An 18,125-nucleotide genomic window follows, 5' to 3' on the forward strand; every position below is an offset into this window, starting at 1 on the left:
CCCATGTCTCTTCTGTAGATTTTTGGAAAGATTTTGAAAGAAAAATTTTCTAAAGGCTCTATAAAATGTTGCATAAAAAGTATGCTTCTAACCTGTTCGAGTTCCTTTGTGTCAGGCTCCAACCCACTCAGCAGAGTGAGATCAACCAGGGACATCTTTGGTGCTTTGGGACCTGTGGACCTTTATAAGGGACATGGTCAGCAGTGAACAGCTGCACTGAACAGCCAGGTTGCTTTGAATAGTCTGGCTCCCCAGGCTGGCTAAAGGTGAAGCAAAACTTTCTGCTCCATTTAACTTTCCTAAGTGGATTTTAATTTGAAAATTAGCTGCCTAATTCATTAAGAGTCAGGAGGTAAAATGAGTCATCTAAACTAGTCAAATGGTCATCCAAAACCCAGGTGCCTTGCCTGAGATCTTCATATAGGCTTTCCTTAGAGCTGATAGGCAGAAAAATATCACCTGTAAATGACAGTTCATCTCACCTTAAAAGCATTGTTGAAGCCAGGGAGGTAAACAGCACTGACAAGGTATCTGTTTTCTATTACTTACAAAGGGGAGATAGGAAATGAATTTATCCAAAATTTTCACCGACTAAGTCAAATTTGTATCACCTTTGCTGTCCAAGGCAAAAATCCTCATTGCTGTAATTATCCACTAAATATCTGTATTTGATTTCCAATCTTTCAGCTTTCACCATCTCAAAAATCAGGAAGAGGTGTCATTGCTGGAAAATGAAGTGGTTCTGCACTTGCACAAGTTGCCTTGACATGAGATATTTTACAAGCGCTTCGTGGAACTTAAGAACTTTTTATTTTGGCACTCTCCCTTTCCCATAATGGATGCACCACAGTGTAGAGAAGACGAATAGTGATGTAAATCTTGCCTTCTCCCATGTCTTAACCACAAGGAATTTCACATTATTGTCTAAGCCTCAGCCTAACACTCAGCAGAACAGTGATGCAGAACAGTGGATCTGTTAGCTGATAAATGTTACATAGAAATTAATGGGGAAGATGATGCTTTGGTGAGTAAAAAATTCACTGAATATGTGTTTAATGAGGGAGAGGGAAAATTGGGAATTAGGGTGACTTCAGTCCTCCCCTGCTATTGTTCATGCCACTGTTTAAAAGAGGAGATAAAACCACTGTCTTCAAGGCTTTGACAAAAGTCAGTGGAAAACCAAAATTCTACTGGGGAGCAAAACCTGCTTCTTCCATCCTGCTCCTCTCTAGAATAGATAGGAGAGACACAAATTTGTGCTTCTGAGACCAATGCCAGACTGTAAATGGGAAAAAAGACAGGTGTTTCAGTGTTATGCTGCATAGGAGGGTTTATTTTTTCCTACCTCTGCCCTTGCCAACTTCTTGTCACAACAGAACATCCCATTTGTCTTCTCTCCTTGATAGTATTAGCCATCCTTTCTTTTTTTATGAGGCCAGAGTGTGACCACAAAGGAAGTAACAGCATCTCTCCAGAAAGTGATGAAACTCTGTAAATATGCTACTGCTGCATTCCAGCTGTATTTACCTTTCTAAATAAAATATTTATTTCAAATTTTTAGCCTGCTAAGTGCTTTAGAGACTCCTCAGAACTTGATAGGGAAGAATCTGCAGTGGACATTTGAAGTCTATGTAAACCATGTAAATAAATCTCATCCATTGTTTGGAAACATTTTCTCCTGCCATGGGAGAGAGAACACACACTTACAGTGTATGCAGACTCTGAGATGACTAGTTTGGATGCTGAGTTTGTGGATATGAAGAGGGTGACAAAGGAGAATTACAAGCAAATGAGGACCTACCTGACACAGACTTTGTATTGCAAGGATTCTGTTTTGCTGCGAGTGGTCAGATCCCTTTTTCTTCTGCTGTGGATATCAAACCAATCCACTTTAGACAGTGTCTCAAAAGTGCTGTTTCCTCCTGTAGTCAAGTCCTCGTAATCATAGTCTTCTTCAGAGTCTTCAGCTTCTGGAGGTGAGAGACAGGGTCAGCCATGAACAAGTTTGCCTGCAGTTTGGCTCCTTTTTGGTATAATGATAAATTCTAGTGGGCAGTCATGTCGTCACTGTGAGTTTTATAACAGTTCACTGTACACTGTCTCAGTGTTTCCAATTCATTCAGAGTTAGAATTCTAGGGATAACCATAGTAAGAATAATTAACAGACTAAGAATGGAGTTTAGGCTATGCATAAATATTTAAAGGACAATCCCTCCCTCCAAAAGTTAACAATCAAAACAGAAAAAAACCAATGCAAACATAGGCAGAGGTGATGATGACTACACACTTCAGGAGGTGCAAAACACATTCTTGCTTATATGAAAGACCTATGACAGATCTGCCTCAAAGAATTTTAAGCCCACATGGTGGGTCCCTCATTAGCCAGAGAACTGAGCAGGGCTTTCCCCTCTGTGAAGGCAGTTCACCTCCCCTTTCTCAAGGAGAGTTTCTAATGGTATCTGTGTTACTGTTAAATACCTGCTGCACCTACTGTCACTCATAGTTATGCTATTTAAGGATAAGAATAATAAACTAAATGAAACAATGCCTGGGTAGGGTTCAGGACTTCCCTTTTTCCTTGTTTCATTCATTTGTTCCCACTTTCCAAGGCTGGAAAGCTATGAAGGATCATTAGCAGCTGGCCAAACGTGTCCCCTTTGAGACCCAGCCCCTGCCCCTTCACTCACCAGAGTACTTAAGGCTCCCTTCCACTTCTACTGTCAAAATCAAGTCATTGCAGGTGTTGTTCTTCAGCTCGGGTGACCAGTACATTTTTAATATCTAAGATGAACACACGAACAGCAAGCCACTAAAAACATAATTTAAATGACAAGAAATTCACCCATCCAGGATTCCAACACATGATGATGGGACATGGGAGCATGGAGAGAATGGCCAGTCCCCCAATGGCACAGGCTGGTCACAGAGGAGTGCCACAGATATAAGCAGGTCCCATGTGCAATTCACAAATGGCGTGGGACTCCTTTGAGATAACTCTCCATTCCCAAACACAAAGAGGTCTTTCAAACTCCAGCCACCTCTATCACCCTTGACATTCATGGATTTAATGAAGTTAAAGACAGGAAAAATCAACAGTCCATAAGGGCAGGCTTTAGGCCCCACATTTTAGAATTTTGGAGGTAGGAACACAAAGGTTGGGACCATTTCAAGTAAGTTTTCACTTGGGTTTCAAAAAGAGATTAAAGAAATCCAGCTGGACCCTGGATTTTGAAATTACAGCTTACACTCATTGTCCCATTTCCTTTGCCGTTCACAGATACTTCAAGTTTTCTCCCAAGTTCAAACTGCAAACCAAGGGAAAAGAAAAGATATTTAGTTTGTGCTCAGAATTTGGTCTATTGTTTTCCTCACATCTTGACAGTCTTCTATGCCTTTACCCCCCAAACCTGGGTAGGGAAAACTTTCAGCTATGGAAGGAATTATGAGACCTCATGTCTCAGGATTTTAAATGAACTGAGCTAATGACTCTTACTCTGCCGTTTTAGGGCCCAGTAGATGTATTTTACCAACTTTAGTCTCTCCTTTATATTCTGGATTTCACATTTTCACAGTTTCAGGTACAGTGAAGATCAGATTATTCCCCTTCCTCCTCATTCCCTGGAAGGACTTAGGTTCCTGGCTGCTCTTCACTTTTGGGAGAGATTCAGGCATCCAAAGCCCTCGGAGGCAGGAAAGCACCTCTAAAGTGTGCTGCTAAGTGCCTGATGGGTTTGGTGTTTTTTTAACGTTAAAAAGATTCTGTTGTTTTACAGATCAAATTATTTAAAGGTATAATATATCAGCTGCATCATGGTTGTTTAACATGACAAAACGTGGGCCAGAGGATTTGATTTTTCCTTCTTGAGGGGAAAAAAACCTTTGAAGCAACCAATGGTTGTATACCTCTAGCTGCTTCTGAAATTCTTCATGGGCATCAGTCAGAACAATGCTGTAGTAATTTCTCCTTCCAGGGGTTCCCAGCCTGACAGTCAGGTCGGTGGAAGCAGTGTCCAGTGTCTGTATGCTGTATGCTGACAGAGCTTCTAAGGCCACCACTGTGTCCTAGATGAGAAAGAAAAGCAAAAATACTAGCAGTTATGCCAGGTTATTTCAGCAGCACGTGAGACGACATTATCAGTCATCTTGAATTTAGTTTTTTGCTTTTTGCTGCTTTGGAATTCTCCTGCATTTGTCGGTTCCTACTTCCACAGACTATTCATTTAATTTCCCAGCTTGTTCTTATAGCACTAAATTGTAAACACATTGGAGTCCTGACCTCAGATTATCCTACTTCTTCATGAGGACAAAGAATTTTCTTTGCTGGCTTTTAACTATTTTATTTTGGCCCATTGCTAATTAACGATCCAAAATCTTTACTGCTTCATATACCAAAGAAGTTGAAAATTCACTGTTCAAATCTAAATTAAAAAGTTCTTAGGAGGCTTTTACTTCCTTCCCTCCCCTTAAGACTGCCCCTGAGCTGGTGGTCAGGCACCTGTGTAGAGCAGTATCCTCCGCCGTAGTTCCTTCTCTCTGTCAGCCACGTGGCAATAGGCCTTGCATATTCCATGTCATCCAGAAGCAAGGTTTGGAGCAGGGCATAGGCAGTGGTTTCCACTGAGACTGCGTTGTTCCCATTTCCCCAGTAGCGTTGCTGCTTTGCTGCAAGAACAACTCAGTCCTGAATCACCTTGACAAAAGCTTTTGCTGAAAATCACTATTGTCCTACACAGGGGATACTTCATGCCATGGCACTGTGGAACCACGAGACACAGATGCTGTTGTGAGAGCAACAAATCAGCTGGGAAGAAAAGATAATGGAAAAGAAAACCCACAATTTTTGATTTTGATATCTCCAACCAATGGGTCTAATGAGCCCATTGCACAGTGATGCCCATCTGATGGAGTGGTAGCATTGTGTCTGGTGGTCCCTCAGACATAATAGTATTAATTATGGCCACAAATCCAGCCTTGATTAAGGAGAAGCATATTCTCAACACTTAAACTGGGGCTGTTGAACAGGACTGAATTTACCAAATGCATTGGGAGGAATAACCAGGATGGTGGAGCAGCCACACAGCTGACTGACTCAGCAGTCACCACTGCCACATCTCATGTCCCCATGGGGACATCCATGGGGAGCTGGGACAAAGCACTCAGGACAGATGGGGGGCTTTGAAAGCAGGTGAGCTGGAAGAGACACCTTCCCTCTTGACCACAAATCCAGTCTGGACTACTCCTGTCTGTTGCTATTTTTTCATATGAAGTTTCTTCTTTCTAATTTGGCTTGGACATTTTTTTTTCTTCCCAAGGGAAGCAGAAAACATAAATTAATATTTACTGTAGTTTTGTTCCAGTTTCAAAATCAGAGAAGGTTATGATCCAGGCTTCACTAACTGTCACTTTATAAGGATATTAATTATTAAAATTAGATATTAAAATATAAAATATTGAAATATTTAATTATGCTATTTAAATAATTAAATTTCTTACATATATATATACATGGTTGTATAAAATTAATGTTTCTTCATTTACTTCAATTTGTTTTGTTCATGTTACTGTGTTTCCATTAGGAAACGTGCTTTTTAAAGGGATTTTTAAGAATGGTTACCAGTACCTCCATCAAAAGAGGAACAGTCCCTTAATTTGTCTTTCACAAACTGAGCTTCTTCACTAGCAGACCGTACAAGTGTCAGAGCATAAGCAGTGATGGCTATAGAATAGCAGTCAGTATTTCTTGAAAATTGGTTCTTCATGTAAGCCACTGCTCTTGTAATCACTCGTGCCTGTGGAAACAGAATATATCCATTTGTAAAGATCACTGGGACCTGCTAACTGTTACTTCTGGCACTAGGAAACTAGCACTTGGAAATTAGAATACTTCCCTGTAGTAATTTTTAAGACAATTATGAAATTTGCTTAGCGATTAAAGCTATTGATGGAGCGTGTAGCTCAAAACCCCTTGTTGTATAATAGGCCACAACATTTTTTCCTATCCATCACAGATATAAGCAGATTTTAAACCCCATTTGCAGCTCCCCAATATGCCATAGTGCAATAGACTGCAATAGACTTAAAGAGCCATAGTGCAATAGACTGCAGACTTAAAGAGCCAGGCTTCCTACCACATCAGGTGAGGGGAAAACACGTAGGGTCTGTTGCAATGCTATGGTTACAAAGGCTGTCATAGCCAAATCGTCTTCTGCTAACTTAATGCCACCCTGAAAGATGAAATGGAAAAGTTAAATGTGCATGCATATGTTTATGATTAAATCTAGAAAATTACTTTCCATAAAGTCAAGGATCTTCTCTGCAAACCTTCTGACCATGTACCATGTAGCTGATGCCTTATATTTTTTTAAATAATATGTGTACCTCTAAAGTATGTCTCCTATGGTGGCAGCTTTAAAAGTTGCATTGAACAGTGTAAGAGATCAGGAACCCACCATGTGGAACCAGCTGATAATCAAATATTTAGTTATTTATCTTACAGCTAAAAATCTATAATTTGTCATTGAAACATTCATAGTTTCAGTTTTCTGTCACTAGGAGGGTGGGGTTGTTTTCACTTCTGTGCTACTCTCTACACGCTAAAGAACCCTCTACCTTGCAGACAGAACTCTCCTGTAAAGGTATTTATACACCAGTACTGGATCATTTCTTATCCCTCTTCTTGATAAAGAAAGCACTGTGATCTCATTAGCTTTTTTCCCCTGAAAGCTCTTGAAGTATGAGATAGAAGATTATCTCAGCGTGAACACTGGTCAAAAAAAATCAGAACCCTTTGACTAGTCCTTGAGCTACTTGTTTCTTTTTTCCCAATAGTGTTACATCAACTGTGAAACTAGCTTTGAGGCCAGAGTGTGAAAGCCTCACAAGTTATTTGACACAGATCATTAAAAATATTAATGCATGTTTTTTCCATATATATATATATATATATATATATATATATATATATATATATGGTCATTACATTGCATTTTCAATGAGTTTTGGAAGATGTACATTGCTTTCCTAGACTAAATTAATGGACAGTATAACAGTTTTGAGTTTATGGACAGATATAGAGGATGTGTAGACCAAGATATGCAATTGGAAATTCTGATTAAGTGTTAACATTTTCTTTTTTCATCACGGGCATGGTGAAATACTGAAACAGGTTACCCAGACAGAGTGGGATGTACACAGCTACGTGTGGTCCTGCACAGTCTGATCTAACTAGAACTGTTTTGAGCAGCATTTGGACTAGATGAGCTCTGGATGCCCCTTCAAAACAAAGTTACAATTCTACACTCTATTGCCTTAAGCAATAAAAGGCGTACATTTTTACCAAACATCTGATCCACCAAAATAATGTTTTTAAGTGCTCCACAGGCATAGTTGAAAACGTATCTAAGACCGTATAAAAGATAAAGGTGGTAAAGTGCTAGCTATGCATCTGACATAAGAGACATCTTGACAAATTAATTTTACATTGCAGATTTTGTACTTACATTACAGATTTATTCTCTTTAGATACATTTCTTGTTATTTAACAACTCACAGCGTTCCTTTGAATCCCTAATAGCCCTAAATGCACAACAAATTATTCTAACTATGGATGACCTACCTGCATTTTCCTGTCCATTACAGGGTGGTGGTCATGGAATGAACCATCTGCCTGCTGTTGATTAACCAAGTAGGAAATCGAGTTGCTTATGTGACTGTCTTGTATACCGAAGTATTCTCTGCTCCTTGTGAGCACTTTAACAATGAATGCAGTTAACCTGCACAAAAGAAAATTTTCCAAACTTGTGCTGACAGATATTTTTAGAAGACTATATTGACAGGAAGAAAAACATACTAATTTTATGCACAGACTCATATTCAATACAGTGCACTTGCTGCAACCTAGTGAGATATTGTACAACATCATCTTGAATATTTCTACTCTGTGACAAATGCAAAATAATCAGTGGGCTCAGTATAAATCTCTTTCACCAAGGACTGAATACGCTCAGAGAATTTGGTGGCTGTTTATTCATGGCAAAAGTACATAGGAAACCACCAGATTTTCAAAATTCATCACCAAAGAAGAGCTTCTGATGCATCAAATAAAAAGAGGTAATTTGAAAAAAAATCCCAACAAAATAAACCCCTAAAGATAAAACCCCAAAAATAAAACCCCAGGAAAAGAAAATCACTTACCACACACTGCTGGGGGTTGTTTTAAATGCTCCATAGGACCCATCCTCCTTTTGAAACTCAAGCAGTCTAGTGTAACCTGCATGAACAGGAGAGCACATAACTGTTCAGAAAACACCCATATTTTTTGGGCATTTTCCTACATCACTTCTATTATAATGGACATGTTTTGTATTGACTGGTGGAAGAGTTCATGGAGATGTTCATTGGGGCATTAAGGAGGGAATGACTGGGTCAGCAGAATTTGACTCAGAAAAATCACTAGGCTTAGAAGGTCCTCCGTCTTGTTTGACTTAATTGAGCCAAGCAAATAACCTGAAAACTGCAGATACCTATGGTTACAAAGTACTGTATGTGTAATGAATACTGGGAGATTATTTTCCATCACTGACAACTTTTCAAGCTGTTGATTTTATGGTGCACTGAATCAAAAAGTATACAAAACATCTTCTATTGGGTCAGACACAGTCTTAGAAAAATCATGACTTGTGACTTCAGATCTTGACTGCTATTATTTTGACCAAGTTTGTATCATAGCCACACAACCAATGAACTTTTTTACGCTGATGATCTTCAATAAGAATAAATAAAAGCATAATGTAGGCACTAAATGATGCTGATAATACTAAATACTTATTAGCAGGATCTCATGTTGTTTTTGACAGGCTTGATAAATAGGCAAAGATCTCCATGCAGCAACTGCTAGCATGCTTTTAATCTCTATTTATACACTTGCTTATCATTGATGAAATGTGTTTGTCATATCTGAAGATCACAGTGACATGTACATCATATTGCTTTATGCCATAAGCACACCACTATATTTAGAAAGATCAGCTGTACCTGCTCCCATACTAACAATTCCCTGTGTTAATTCCTGTGAGCTGGAACATTTCCACATACTGTGGTCCTGACTTTGCTGTACGTTTAGTACCAGCTTTGGATCACATTGTGGAGCGGAGTCTTCCAGAAGCAGACTTGCAGGTGTCCTCTCCCTAAGGAAACTCCATCCCTGGCTTGGCCCAAGGTTACTGAAGTCCTTCCAGCTTATGTAATGATGAATACAGGAGTGGGCAAGGGAAGATGTCAATATCATGACTAGCACTGGGAATTTCCTTTGTTATACTCTTTACAGCCACAGACAGAGATGTCTACATCCCAGCTGGCTATCCTAAGCAGTGTCTGTGAACCATAGGGAGAATAAGCATTTTTAGGATGTGATTTATCTCGGTTGATTTTAAACACTTGGAGGCAATGAAGGACTGGCCTTTGCTATCCATTTAGTCTGAAAAGAATTTTCATTGATCAGCTCAGATTTTACTTTCTACTTCTAAATTAGGCAAGAGAGAGAATGGACTGTCAGTGTCAATACCATCCAGGGCCAGAAGCTGGTAATTAGTGTCCTAAGCCCTCCTCACATGTTCTGTCCCTCATGTCTGTCTGCAGATTGCAGGGGGCATTTCTGTGAGGCTGCGGTAAGACAGTGGGCACTCCTTCAGGAGGCAGCTGCAGCCAGTGCGCAGTGCAAACAGATAACAAGGATCCCATCCTTTGGCTTCTGGTTGGTTTGCCTTGTTGGTTTTTTTTTCCTGCCTACCTTTTTCAATCATACTGATGGCTTCCTGCTTCCGTTCGGGATTAAAGTTCACCCACTGCTCGCTGGCATCCAGGTACTCAATGGCATAGACTGCAGGGGCCATTGTCACCATCGTTTGCTCTGCACAGCCTTTGGGCACCTGAATCAGCCTCTCAACTCCACTGAGACTCAAACAATTTTCAACAGACTGATCCATAATGTTCCCTGTTGCAAAAAATAAAAGATGTAGTATGTATCTTATTTAAAACAGATTGCTGTAGTATGAAGAAAGGTGATCCTAACTATTCCACTGTGGCCCAATACTCCTCACTGCTCAGCACTGTTCTTAGCTACCTGAGACTTCATAAAGCTCTTTGAAGAAGGGCAAGGATGAGGTGCCAGGCCACAGGAAAACTCAAGAAACGAGGCTGGCACAGTGAAGGAATATGAAAGAGTCCTCAGGCTACTGGAGTCAGGGAAGAAACAGAAGGGGGAAAGACTTGTTTATCAGGTTTGGGCTGGAAAAGTCTTGTCAAACCAGCCCTGATCCTCCCACAGAGGGATAAAAAGACTGTGCATTAATCATGACAAACATTTTATGTGTTTTTTTTTTTCTCTATGCAATTTTATAACTTTATGAATTCAATGATCCCTTTATTTTAGAACAGGGATTTGAAGCCAATATCCTCTGTGTCACAAATATATTATTTTACATTTTGGGGCAGGACGGAGGGTAAATATTTATCACTAATACAAATACTTGCCAATAGAAGTTTTAAAATATGTAGGCATGAGTGTGTATATATATATATATATATATATGTATATGTATACACACACACATACAACTGTATTTGATTAAATGAATATATGAACATATCTCCTCTTTGGAAATACAGAGCTCTCCAGAACCTATACATCAGAGTCTGGCATCTTTATTTCTGGAATCCAAAGCAGATTTCTATGGCCCTGCATGAAGTTATTAGAGAAGATGAACTCTTCCCTTCACGTCTGGCTTTCCCATAATGATGTTAGTCCGAGCACATTAGGAAGGATGAGGAAGGATGGATCTCATAAAGCTTTTACACTCACTACAAGTAAGAAGGAGTAATTAGAAAGAGGAAGAGGTACTGGCTCAACCCTGGGGATGATTTTTTTATGACCTGGTCATGTAGCACAGACCATTTGAGTCATAACCAAAAAAACAGGAGAGAACGGAGACTTGCCAAGCAGGAATGAGCAGCACAGAGGATCCTGTCCCTTGTCACCTATGGAGAAGTTGTTGGCAAAAAAATTACATTTACCTTTCAGGCTAACTAACACGTGGCTATCAGAACCCGGTACCATATTAGATGGTCTGTTCAGGTCCACTGTATGGGACTTCACTGTAAATAAATAACAAATAGACATCTACATCCAGATTTTTAAAAAATAAACAACATACTGTAATTTTAGAAAAGATATACTTATCTTTCTTATAGTGGTTAAATTTTCAATCTTTAGCAATATTTCACACTTGAAAAAACTTTGGTTTTTAATAACTTTTAAGGCTCATTAGTGAATTAAATAGACACCTAGTTAATATATGTCACCTTTAAAAACAAAAGTAAAGTAAATAAATTCTAAAAATTTAGATTTCCTGGGGTTTTTTCTTTCACAAGTCTTTTGCTATGTATTGGATGGAGAGATTTCTGACAAGTTCCGGTTAACCAAAGGAACATCTGTCCATCAAGGAGTATTTCACTGCATCCATAATTCACTGTTCATTCTTACTCCAAACCTCATCTGTATGTAATCCTTTTGGGTAACTTACAGTTACTGTTAATGCAAATGGTCTCTTCTTCTCTCTGTAAAACACCTTCAGCCTGCACAGTTAAAGAAAGAAAAGTCAAAAGGTTTGCAAGCACTCACACCTGAAATTAAGGTGCAAGAAACCTGTGAGCTCCACCCAAGCACTAGGCCAGCAGGTGGCACAAATAAGTGATTTTGAAGGGAGACTTCTCTCTAGATAAAAGTCAAACTTTAAATAAGAATTTCAGTTTCCCAACTGAAATACTAATAAACTTTGCTGAATTTTTTGTGTTACTATTGAAATGTTTCCCTGGATGAAATTCCTGTAACCAAAACCAACTCCCAAAAATTAAACCTCAAAGTTTATTCTCAGCTTTGTGACCCATCAAGTCAAGCTCACAGAGGGATTCATTTAAGTAAGCCTCTCATGTATGAAATCCATGAAATTCAGAGTACATCCTTAGGTGTAAAACTTAAACATGTTTTCCTTCTGATTCCTCACACCCCTCTTCTCACAGTTTCAGTTTTAATAAAGCTATTTTTATAGATACTACTTTGGCGTAACACTGCACTCTGAGACTGTGTCTGTATCTACAAAAGTTATAGCCTTTAACAACAGCAAGTTCCCATCTTCCTGTGCCATATCCCTACCTATACGGTAATACCTGACACCAGGGGTGCAGGGATTCATATTTTGCCCTTTTTGTGTGGATGGAAAAAAGTCCCTCCATGGATGACTTAGTTATTGTAATGGGCCTGTATTGGCACTTGAAAAGTAATTTTTTCTAAAAGGGTCCTCCTTTTTATAATTTTGAAAGAGAGATAAGGTATTAAATCATCAATACAACATCTCTGTTGGCATGTTTTGCATATGCTTTTAGCTATGTAATTGTTAAGAATGAAGACTGATCCATTGACCAGAAGGAATAAAATAGGGTTTAACTTTATTACTAGCAGAGAGCATTTCCTTCTTAAAAGTGTGCTAGATGGACATCTTCAATCTTGGCTTCAGAAAGAAAAAAGAATTTTCATACAGGCTGATGAAGCAGGGAGAAGTTAAAGATTCTAAGACAGGCACCAGCTGAAGAATTTGTTGCTGTGTCGTGGGTAAAGGATGTCTTTTTTTTGCCAAAGAGAACAAACCTTTCCATATACAATAGACAAAGAGGCTTAATTTTTTCCTCTCAGTCCTTGTTGAAAAATGGATTTCCCGAATTGCTTCTAGCCTTGTGTTTGTACCATTTCACTCCCTCCATGAAAATTCCACACGGAGCGAATGCTGCATTTGAGGGCAATTGGTGAAGTGCCTGCCCTCAATTAGGGCATACATACCACAAAACACGTACCACCACTTTGAGATTCTTCCTGATGCTATCACTGTGCCCAGAATCCCGGTTGAAGGCAATAATGGTGATTGGGATTTCTCCCACAGTCAGAGGGACGACTGAGAAGAAGGCTGGTGTTGCTGAGTTCCCCTTGGCCAGCAGTGGCAGCTGCACGGCCTTCGCCGTCGTCTCTGCGGTGCACAGCCCCTTCACTGCCTCCATCTTCACTGTCACCTGTGGGGACAAGGCAATGCCCGAGAGCAGTCCTGGCGCACAGGGAAAATACCTCTGGATGCCCCTTCCAATGTAAATTGTTCTGTGACCCCATGATCTGTTAATATTCAGCTATATTGATTAGGGCTCTGAAGGTAAATCAGCTAGCATTTCTTCATTACACTGAACTTGAAAATGAGTTTTGGCCTATCCCTGAACCACAGTGAAATAAGAAGGATAGTGCATTTTTATACATCCCAGCTCTACACAATTCAATGCAGTCCAGAGGATGCTGGTTGAACAGCTGGTTGGGGATGGGAAGAAGTGAAAAAAAAAGAGTATCAGCCTTAGGATGATGGAGACCCTAAGCCCAGTGACAACTGTGGCCATATGCAGGACTGCATAGGAGCCACATGAAGAGAAAAGGTGGCTCTATGTTGTATGCTCAATGAGTTTTGCGGCTAACATTGGATGGTGAACTGATACTCGTTTACTTCCCTGCCTTGTGTACCTTGTGTAGTGTCAGCAAGTGTCAGTGTCAGCAGCTGGGTATTGCCCAGATCAGCAGGCAGCAAAAAGAGAACAGATTACTTCAAAGAAGGAGAAGAAGTACCCAAAATCAAAGAATATGGCTATGTAACATGGTCAAAACAAATCTGCTTTATATGGTAAGTTCGGATACCAAGTAGAATTGGATCCTGTGCTTGGGAAAAAGCTCAAGATAGGAGCATTATGTCTGGGCTGTAGGGAGACACTGAAGGGCAGCCAGGACATTCCCATTAAATGGTTACATAACTATAGATCTAGCTAGCTTGGCATGCAAGGTGCAGCAGTTGTTGATAACAATACCTGGAGATCATTGGGCAGGTAGTTGTAAACCACTGCTTTTATTTCCAGCTGCTCGTGTCGTCTGACTGAGTACGGTAGTCTCAGGGATACAAAAAAGTCTTTGAAAACTGCAAAGCTGTGGGGGTCAGCTACACAGAACCCTGGGGTGAGAAAAACAGCCAGAATTGAGAATGGCACACATAACATCAACTGATAGGAAGTTAAATGTTAAATCAAAATTCAGTGCCTGGGCTCTCCTGAGGTCACAAGCAGGCTGAGGAAAACAGACATACTCAGAACTCATTTAAACTCATCTGCGCTAGAGACCTACCTGTAGTTTGCGCCCTGGAGTCACTTCCATGGTTTTTGATAGCTAAAACTTGGCAGAAGGGTTTGCATGTTTTGTGAGTGAAATGTGGCCCAGTTTTCCTGCCCTTTCAAAGGGGAGCGGGCAGTACAATATAGACCCTTTTTCCATCCTTTGTAGTCCTCATCAACTCCTAGGAGCTCCCAGAGCACAGCACCTGGGAACCTGGGCTCTCTGGCTGGTCCTTTGCTGGTTTCCTGGTGCTCTTTTCTGTCTTAGAGGCCACAGATGTTCATGCTTTAGATGGCCAGAACCTGGTCTCAGAATTATTCAAAGAAAAGTGATGTTACTACTGCTACCTCTCATGTGGCTTCCTGGCCATGTGAAAGCTAAAATCAGGTGGTTTAAAGAGTGGAAAGAATAAAAGACAGTTTTGATTGTGTGATCCATAATCTTTGAGCCCCTACTCCCTGTTTTTTTAATAAATATAAATCTATACCTTAACTTCTAGTTGGGCTTTAACATGGCATAAAAGAGAGAAGTAGCTATTACAATCAAAACACTGTGTTTTTTCAGTACAAACTGTTTTATTCTGTCAACATAATATTGTATCTCTCTTTTAAAAATTACACATTCTCTATTCATCCATATAAAGAAATGAACAAACAAAAAATACTAATACCTTTTTCAGGAGATATACTTATTGCTTGAACTTCCCAGGTAGTTATAGAGTCAGGAGCAAAGTTTTTTACACTAAAACCACAAAGTAAAATATATTAGAAGGCATGTATAAAATGTAAACATCATCATTTGATGAAGTTTGAATATTTAAAGAGAAAAACATATTCCCTCAATTGCGGAGACAAAGTACTTGCAATATTCTGAGGCCCTCTGCATCAGATACTACATAAAGCTGATATTTATATACACTTGAGAGTACAAATTTAAACATATTCAGCTAGTCAGGCAACACAGTACCTGTGCTTTCCAGGGCTTTCTATTTCTTCAAAATTCCACCACCAGCTCTCAGGAAAATAACTGCGCAAGCTGACAGAGGTTTCATCAAACAATTCTTCATGTTCACTGTATTCTGCAAAACAGGAGCAAGGTTTCTTTTTGGAAGTCTTCAGCTGCTGACCTTACACTGTCTTGCAGAGAGTCAGCTTGTAAAAGCACAAAAAATGCTCTGAATGAAAAGATTTCATCTGTGTTTCATCTTGTGAATTAAACAAAAATCTTGGAAAAAGAGAAGCAATGACCACAGCTTGTCACTGAGCAAAGAGAGAGCTCCTCTTCCCAACTTTAATAACTATATGCTACCAAATGAGAAGTCAGACCCCTGTAGTAAGGCTAGCAAAGATGTTCCCAGTGTCCCATACTTGTGACAGACAGGGGAAATCTGTGAGAAATGGTAGCAGAAATTACACTCAGAATGAGATCATTTTAGATGGAAAGTAATTTTCTTTTTGGTAATATAATAGGAGTACCACTATTTAAGGAGTTGAAATCTGAGACCACTTAGAGCCCTAAATGCAGACAACCACACCCCTTCCCTGCTCTGCTGTCTGTGGCATCTCTGGGGTGTGGACAGGGGCCATCAGCTCCTCTGTAAGGCTGGGGGGGCCAGCAGTGGCTGAAGTGATTCCTGCCTTTTCTGACCCCAAGGAGTTATCCCGTGCCACTCCCACCTTTCAGTGCACAGGTGTGAAGATGCAATACTGCCTGGCTGCTGCACTGTACCAGGGCTCTCTGAAATGCTGATGTGAGTACTTCCTCCCCAGCACCACAGCACTGAGGTGCCCCTTGGCCCTCCCCAGCCACCACAAGAAGGGTGAAAGTGGCAGAGCTGTGTGCCACTGCTCCTTACGTCGTGCCAAGCCCACTCTGTTCCTCTGCTTCGCCTGCTTCCTGAGGGCTGTGGCTTTCTCACAGCACTCCTGGAACGCGGCCCTGCACTCCCGGGAGCCAGACACCTTTGCCAGCCTTTTTGCACAAGAAAACCTCATGGGATTTAATTTCATTCCATCTTGGCAGCATTTTAGTAGAGTGGTGTTCTGGTATCTGCTGGCTGCAATAGAATTGAAGCCCAGAATTAGTGCTGTGTAAGAAGAAATCAGTGTAAAGGTGTTCATTGTGCTCAATCCTGTCATTCTTTGCCATTAACATCAATTTCTATTGCAACAGCCAAGCTTCTATAAGGGACCCTGAAAATATTACATCCTAAAAACAGTCCACAAACACAGGAGGAAAGCAGAGGCTCTATGGCATCCTAGACATTCTATTCTAAGCTCTCTCTTCCCAATCGTACTGAATTAAAAGTTGAATCCTCTTTGCAGGCTGGAATTCTTAATAGAAATAGCAGTATCAGTGTTCTCTTTCTTTAATAGGGTCTGATTTCAAAAGAAAGGAAGAATCCAACTCCAACCCTTCATGCCTTCTGGCAAGAAAATGAGAAAAAAAAATTGCACAAATTGGCATTTTATACCAAATGCTATACCAACTCTTCTCTTAATTGAAGCACGAAGTACTGAAGTTGGCACAGCTTCAAAGCAGAATGTCAAGAAAGAAAAGGATTTATAAAACATCTTCTGACCATACAAATGATTTTGAAAACCTCAAAGTCATGACTGATGACATGACACATTATCTACTAGAAGTGCTTTACATTTAGGATTATAAAGAGGCAAATTAGTTTCCATTTATAGGCATTACTTTGTTTTGTTTTTTGAGCTGTGCTGATGAATGATGCATGATGCAGCATAGTACACATATTTGTGCTAAGTTATGTCACGTATTGCAAGAGCTGGAACTAAGAATATCTTGGTATCCTTCATTATGCCATCACTTCTTGCCCCCTAGATCCCAGACACATCCCTTTGCCTCCCCCTGCTAAGATTTTCAGGCCACCCAGAGGAGCAGACATACCAATTCCTGACATTTTCTGAAAATCCAAAGATCTCTTCTGCCTTCTGGTGCCCTGCACACATTTATATCCTGGGAAGGCAGAACAGAAGTGCTTGGTCACGATGATGTGACAGGAACAGCCTGATCATTCACATCATTCATGAAGGCCTGTCTTAGGACCCATATCATTGACAGAAGACCCACAATTTGAGGGAGAGTCCCACAAATCTTCCAGCCTAGCCAACTGCTGCCTGCCCCAGCTGAGGTGGTCACCAAAGGACCAGCACCCACCATCTGAGAAATCTGAGCTGCCAGCAACTGGTGGAAGAACAGAAGAAGAAAAACCCAACGGCAAAGAATATTTTACAACATAAGAGTGAAAATGTTTCTGTTTTTAAGCAATCAGTCTTCCCAGATCTATAGTGGTCTCACACAAATTTCTGAAGGGTAGGTTGCACTTACCTTCCCGAATGCTGGATTGAACCGTGTCTGATATAAAAGCCAGACCTACATCAGTAAAAACTTGAATGCTGTTTGTGCCACCACCCACAGAACAGCCAAGATCATAGGAATTCATAGCATTAAATACCTGCCAAATAAAATGGCACAGATGGACTGTACATGCTTGTAAAGGGTTTATTCATATATCAGAACAATTCTCATAGCCTTTGTTTCGCAGGAACAAGAGGAACTGGTGGTGCAAGCTGCATTTGGAAGCAGATTAAAGCTGAGGGATATTTTAGTTAGGAAGTGCTTTCAAGCCATGCTTTTTTAAATTTAAAAACTTGTCTGCCATAGGATGGAGAGCCCCATCTTAAATATACCACTCATCTTAAACATGCAATTTATCTTAAATAGATCCTAAATTGCAAAAGAAAAGACATTTTCAAATTTATTAAAGTGTTCTCTAGGCAATTAATAGCAATTAATTATATTTTGATCCTCTCATTAGTCATGGGAAAATTTGCTTGACTAGTAGATGTGATATTTT

At 40.1% G+C, this 18,125-nt stretch overlaps 1 protein-coding gene across 1 annotated transcript in view; it reads right to left on the minus strand.

Annotated features, from left to right (window-relative positions):
- LOC115904889 (complement C4-like) overlaps positions 1–18,125 on the minus strand; it is a 41,088-nt gene that overhangs the window by 8,734 nt on the left and 14,229 nt on the right. The window contains exons 15-34 of the mRNA XM_030950730.1: positions 17,597–17,723; positions 17,156–17,224; positions 16,098–16,298; positions 15,209–15,320; positions 14,913–14,983; positions 13,945–14,084; positions 12,904–13,116; positions 11,580–11,631; positions 11,071–11,151; positions 9,788–9,991; positions 8,194–8,269; positions 7,616–7,772; positions 6,129–6,224; positions 5,621–5,789; positions 4,496–4,662; positions 3,904–4,062; positions 3,246–3,305; positions 2,688–2,781; positions 1,802–1,970; positions 93–180 (exon numbers count right to left, since the gene is read on the minus strand). Coding sequence (XP_030806590.1) covers positions 93–180; positions 1,802–1,970; positions 2,688–2,781; positions 3,246–3,305; positions 3,904–4,062; positions 4,496–4,662; positions 5,621–5,789; positions 6,129–6,224; positions 7,616–7,772; positions 8,194–8,269; positions 9,788–9,991; positions 11,071–11,151; positions 11,580–11,631; positions 12,904–13,116; positions 13,945–14,084; positions 14,913–14,983; positions 15,209–15,320; positions 16,098–16,298; positions 17,156–17,224; positions 17,597–17,723 — 2,505 coding nt within the window. The remainder of the gene's footprint in view (positions 1–92; positions 181–1,801; positions 1,971–2,687; positions 2,782–3,245; positions 3,306–3,903; positions 4,063–4,495; positions 4,663–5,620; positions 5,790–6,128; positions 6,225–7,615; positions 7,773–8,193; positions 8,270–9,787; positions 9,992–11,070; positions 11,152–11,579; positions 11,632–12,903; positions 13,117–13,944; positions 14,085–14,912; positions 14,984–15,208; positions 15,321–16,097; positions 16,299–17,155; positions 17,225–17,596; positions 17,724–18,125) is intronic.

This window comes from Camarhynchus parvulus, chromosome 1, assembly GCF_901933205.1.
Source record: "Camarhynchus parvulus chromosome 1, STF_HiC, whole genome shotgun sequence".
In the NCBI taxonomy this organism is placed as follows: Eukaryota; Metazoa; Chordata; class Aves; order Passeriformes; family Thraupidae; genus Camarhynchus; species Camarhynchus parvulus.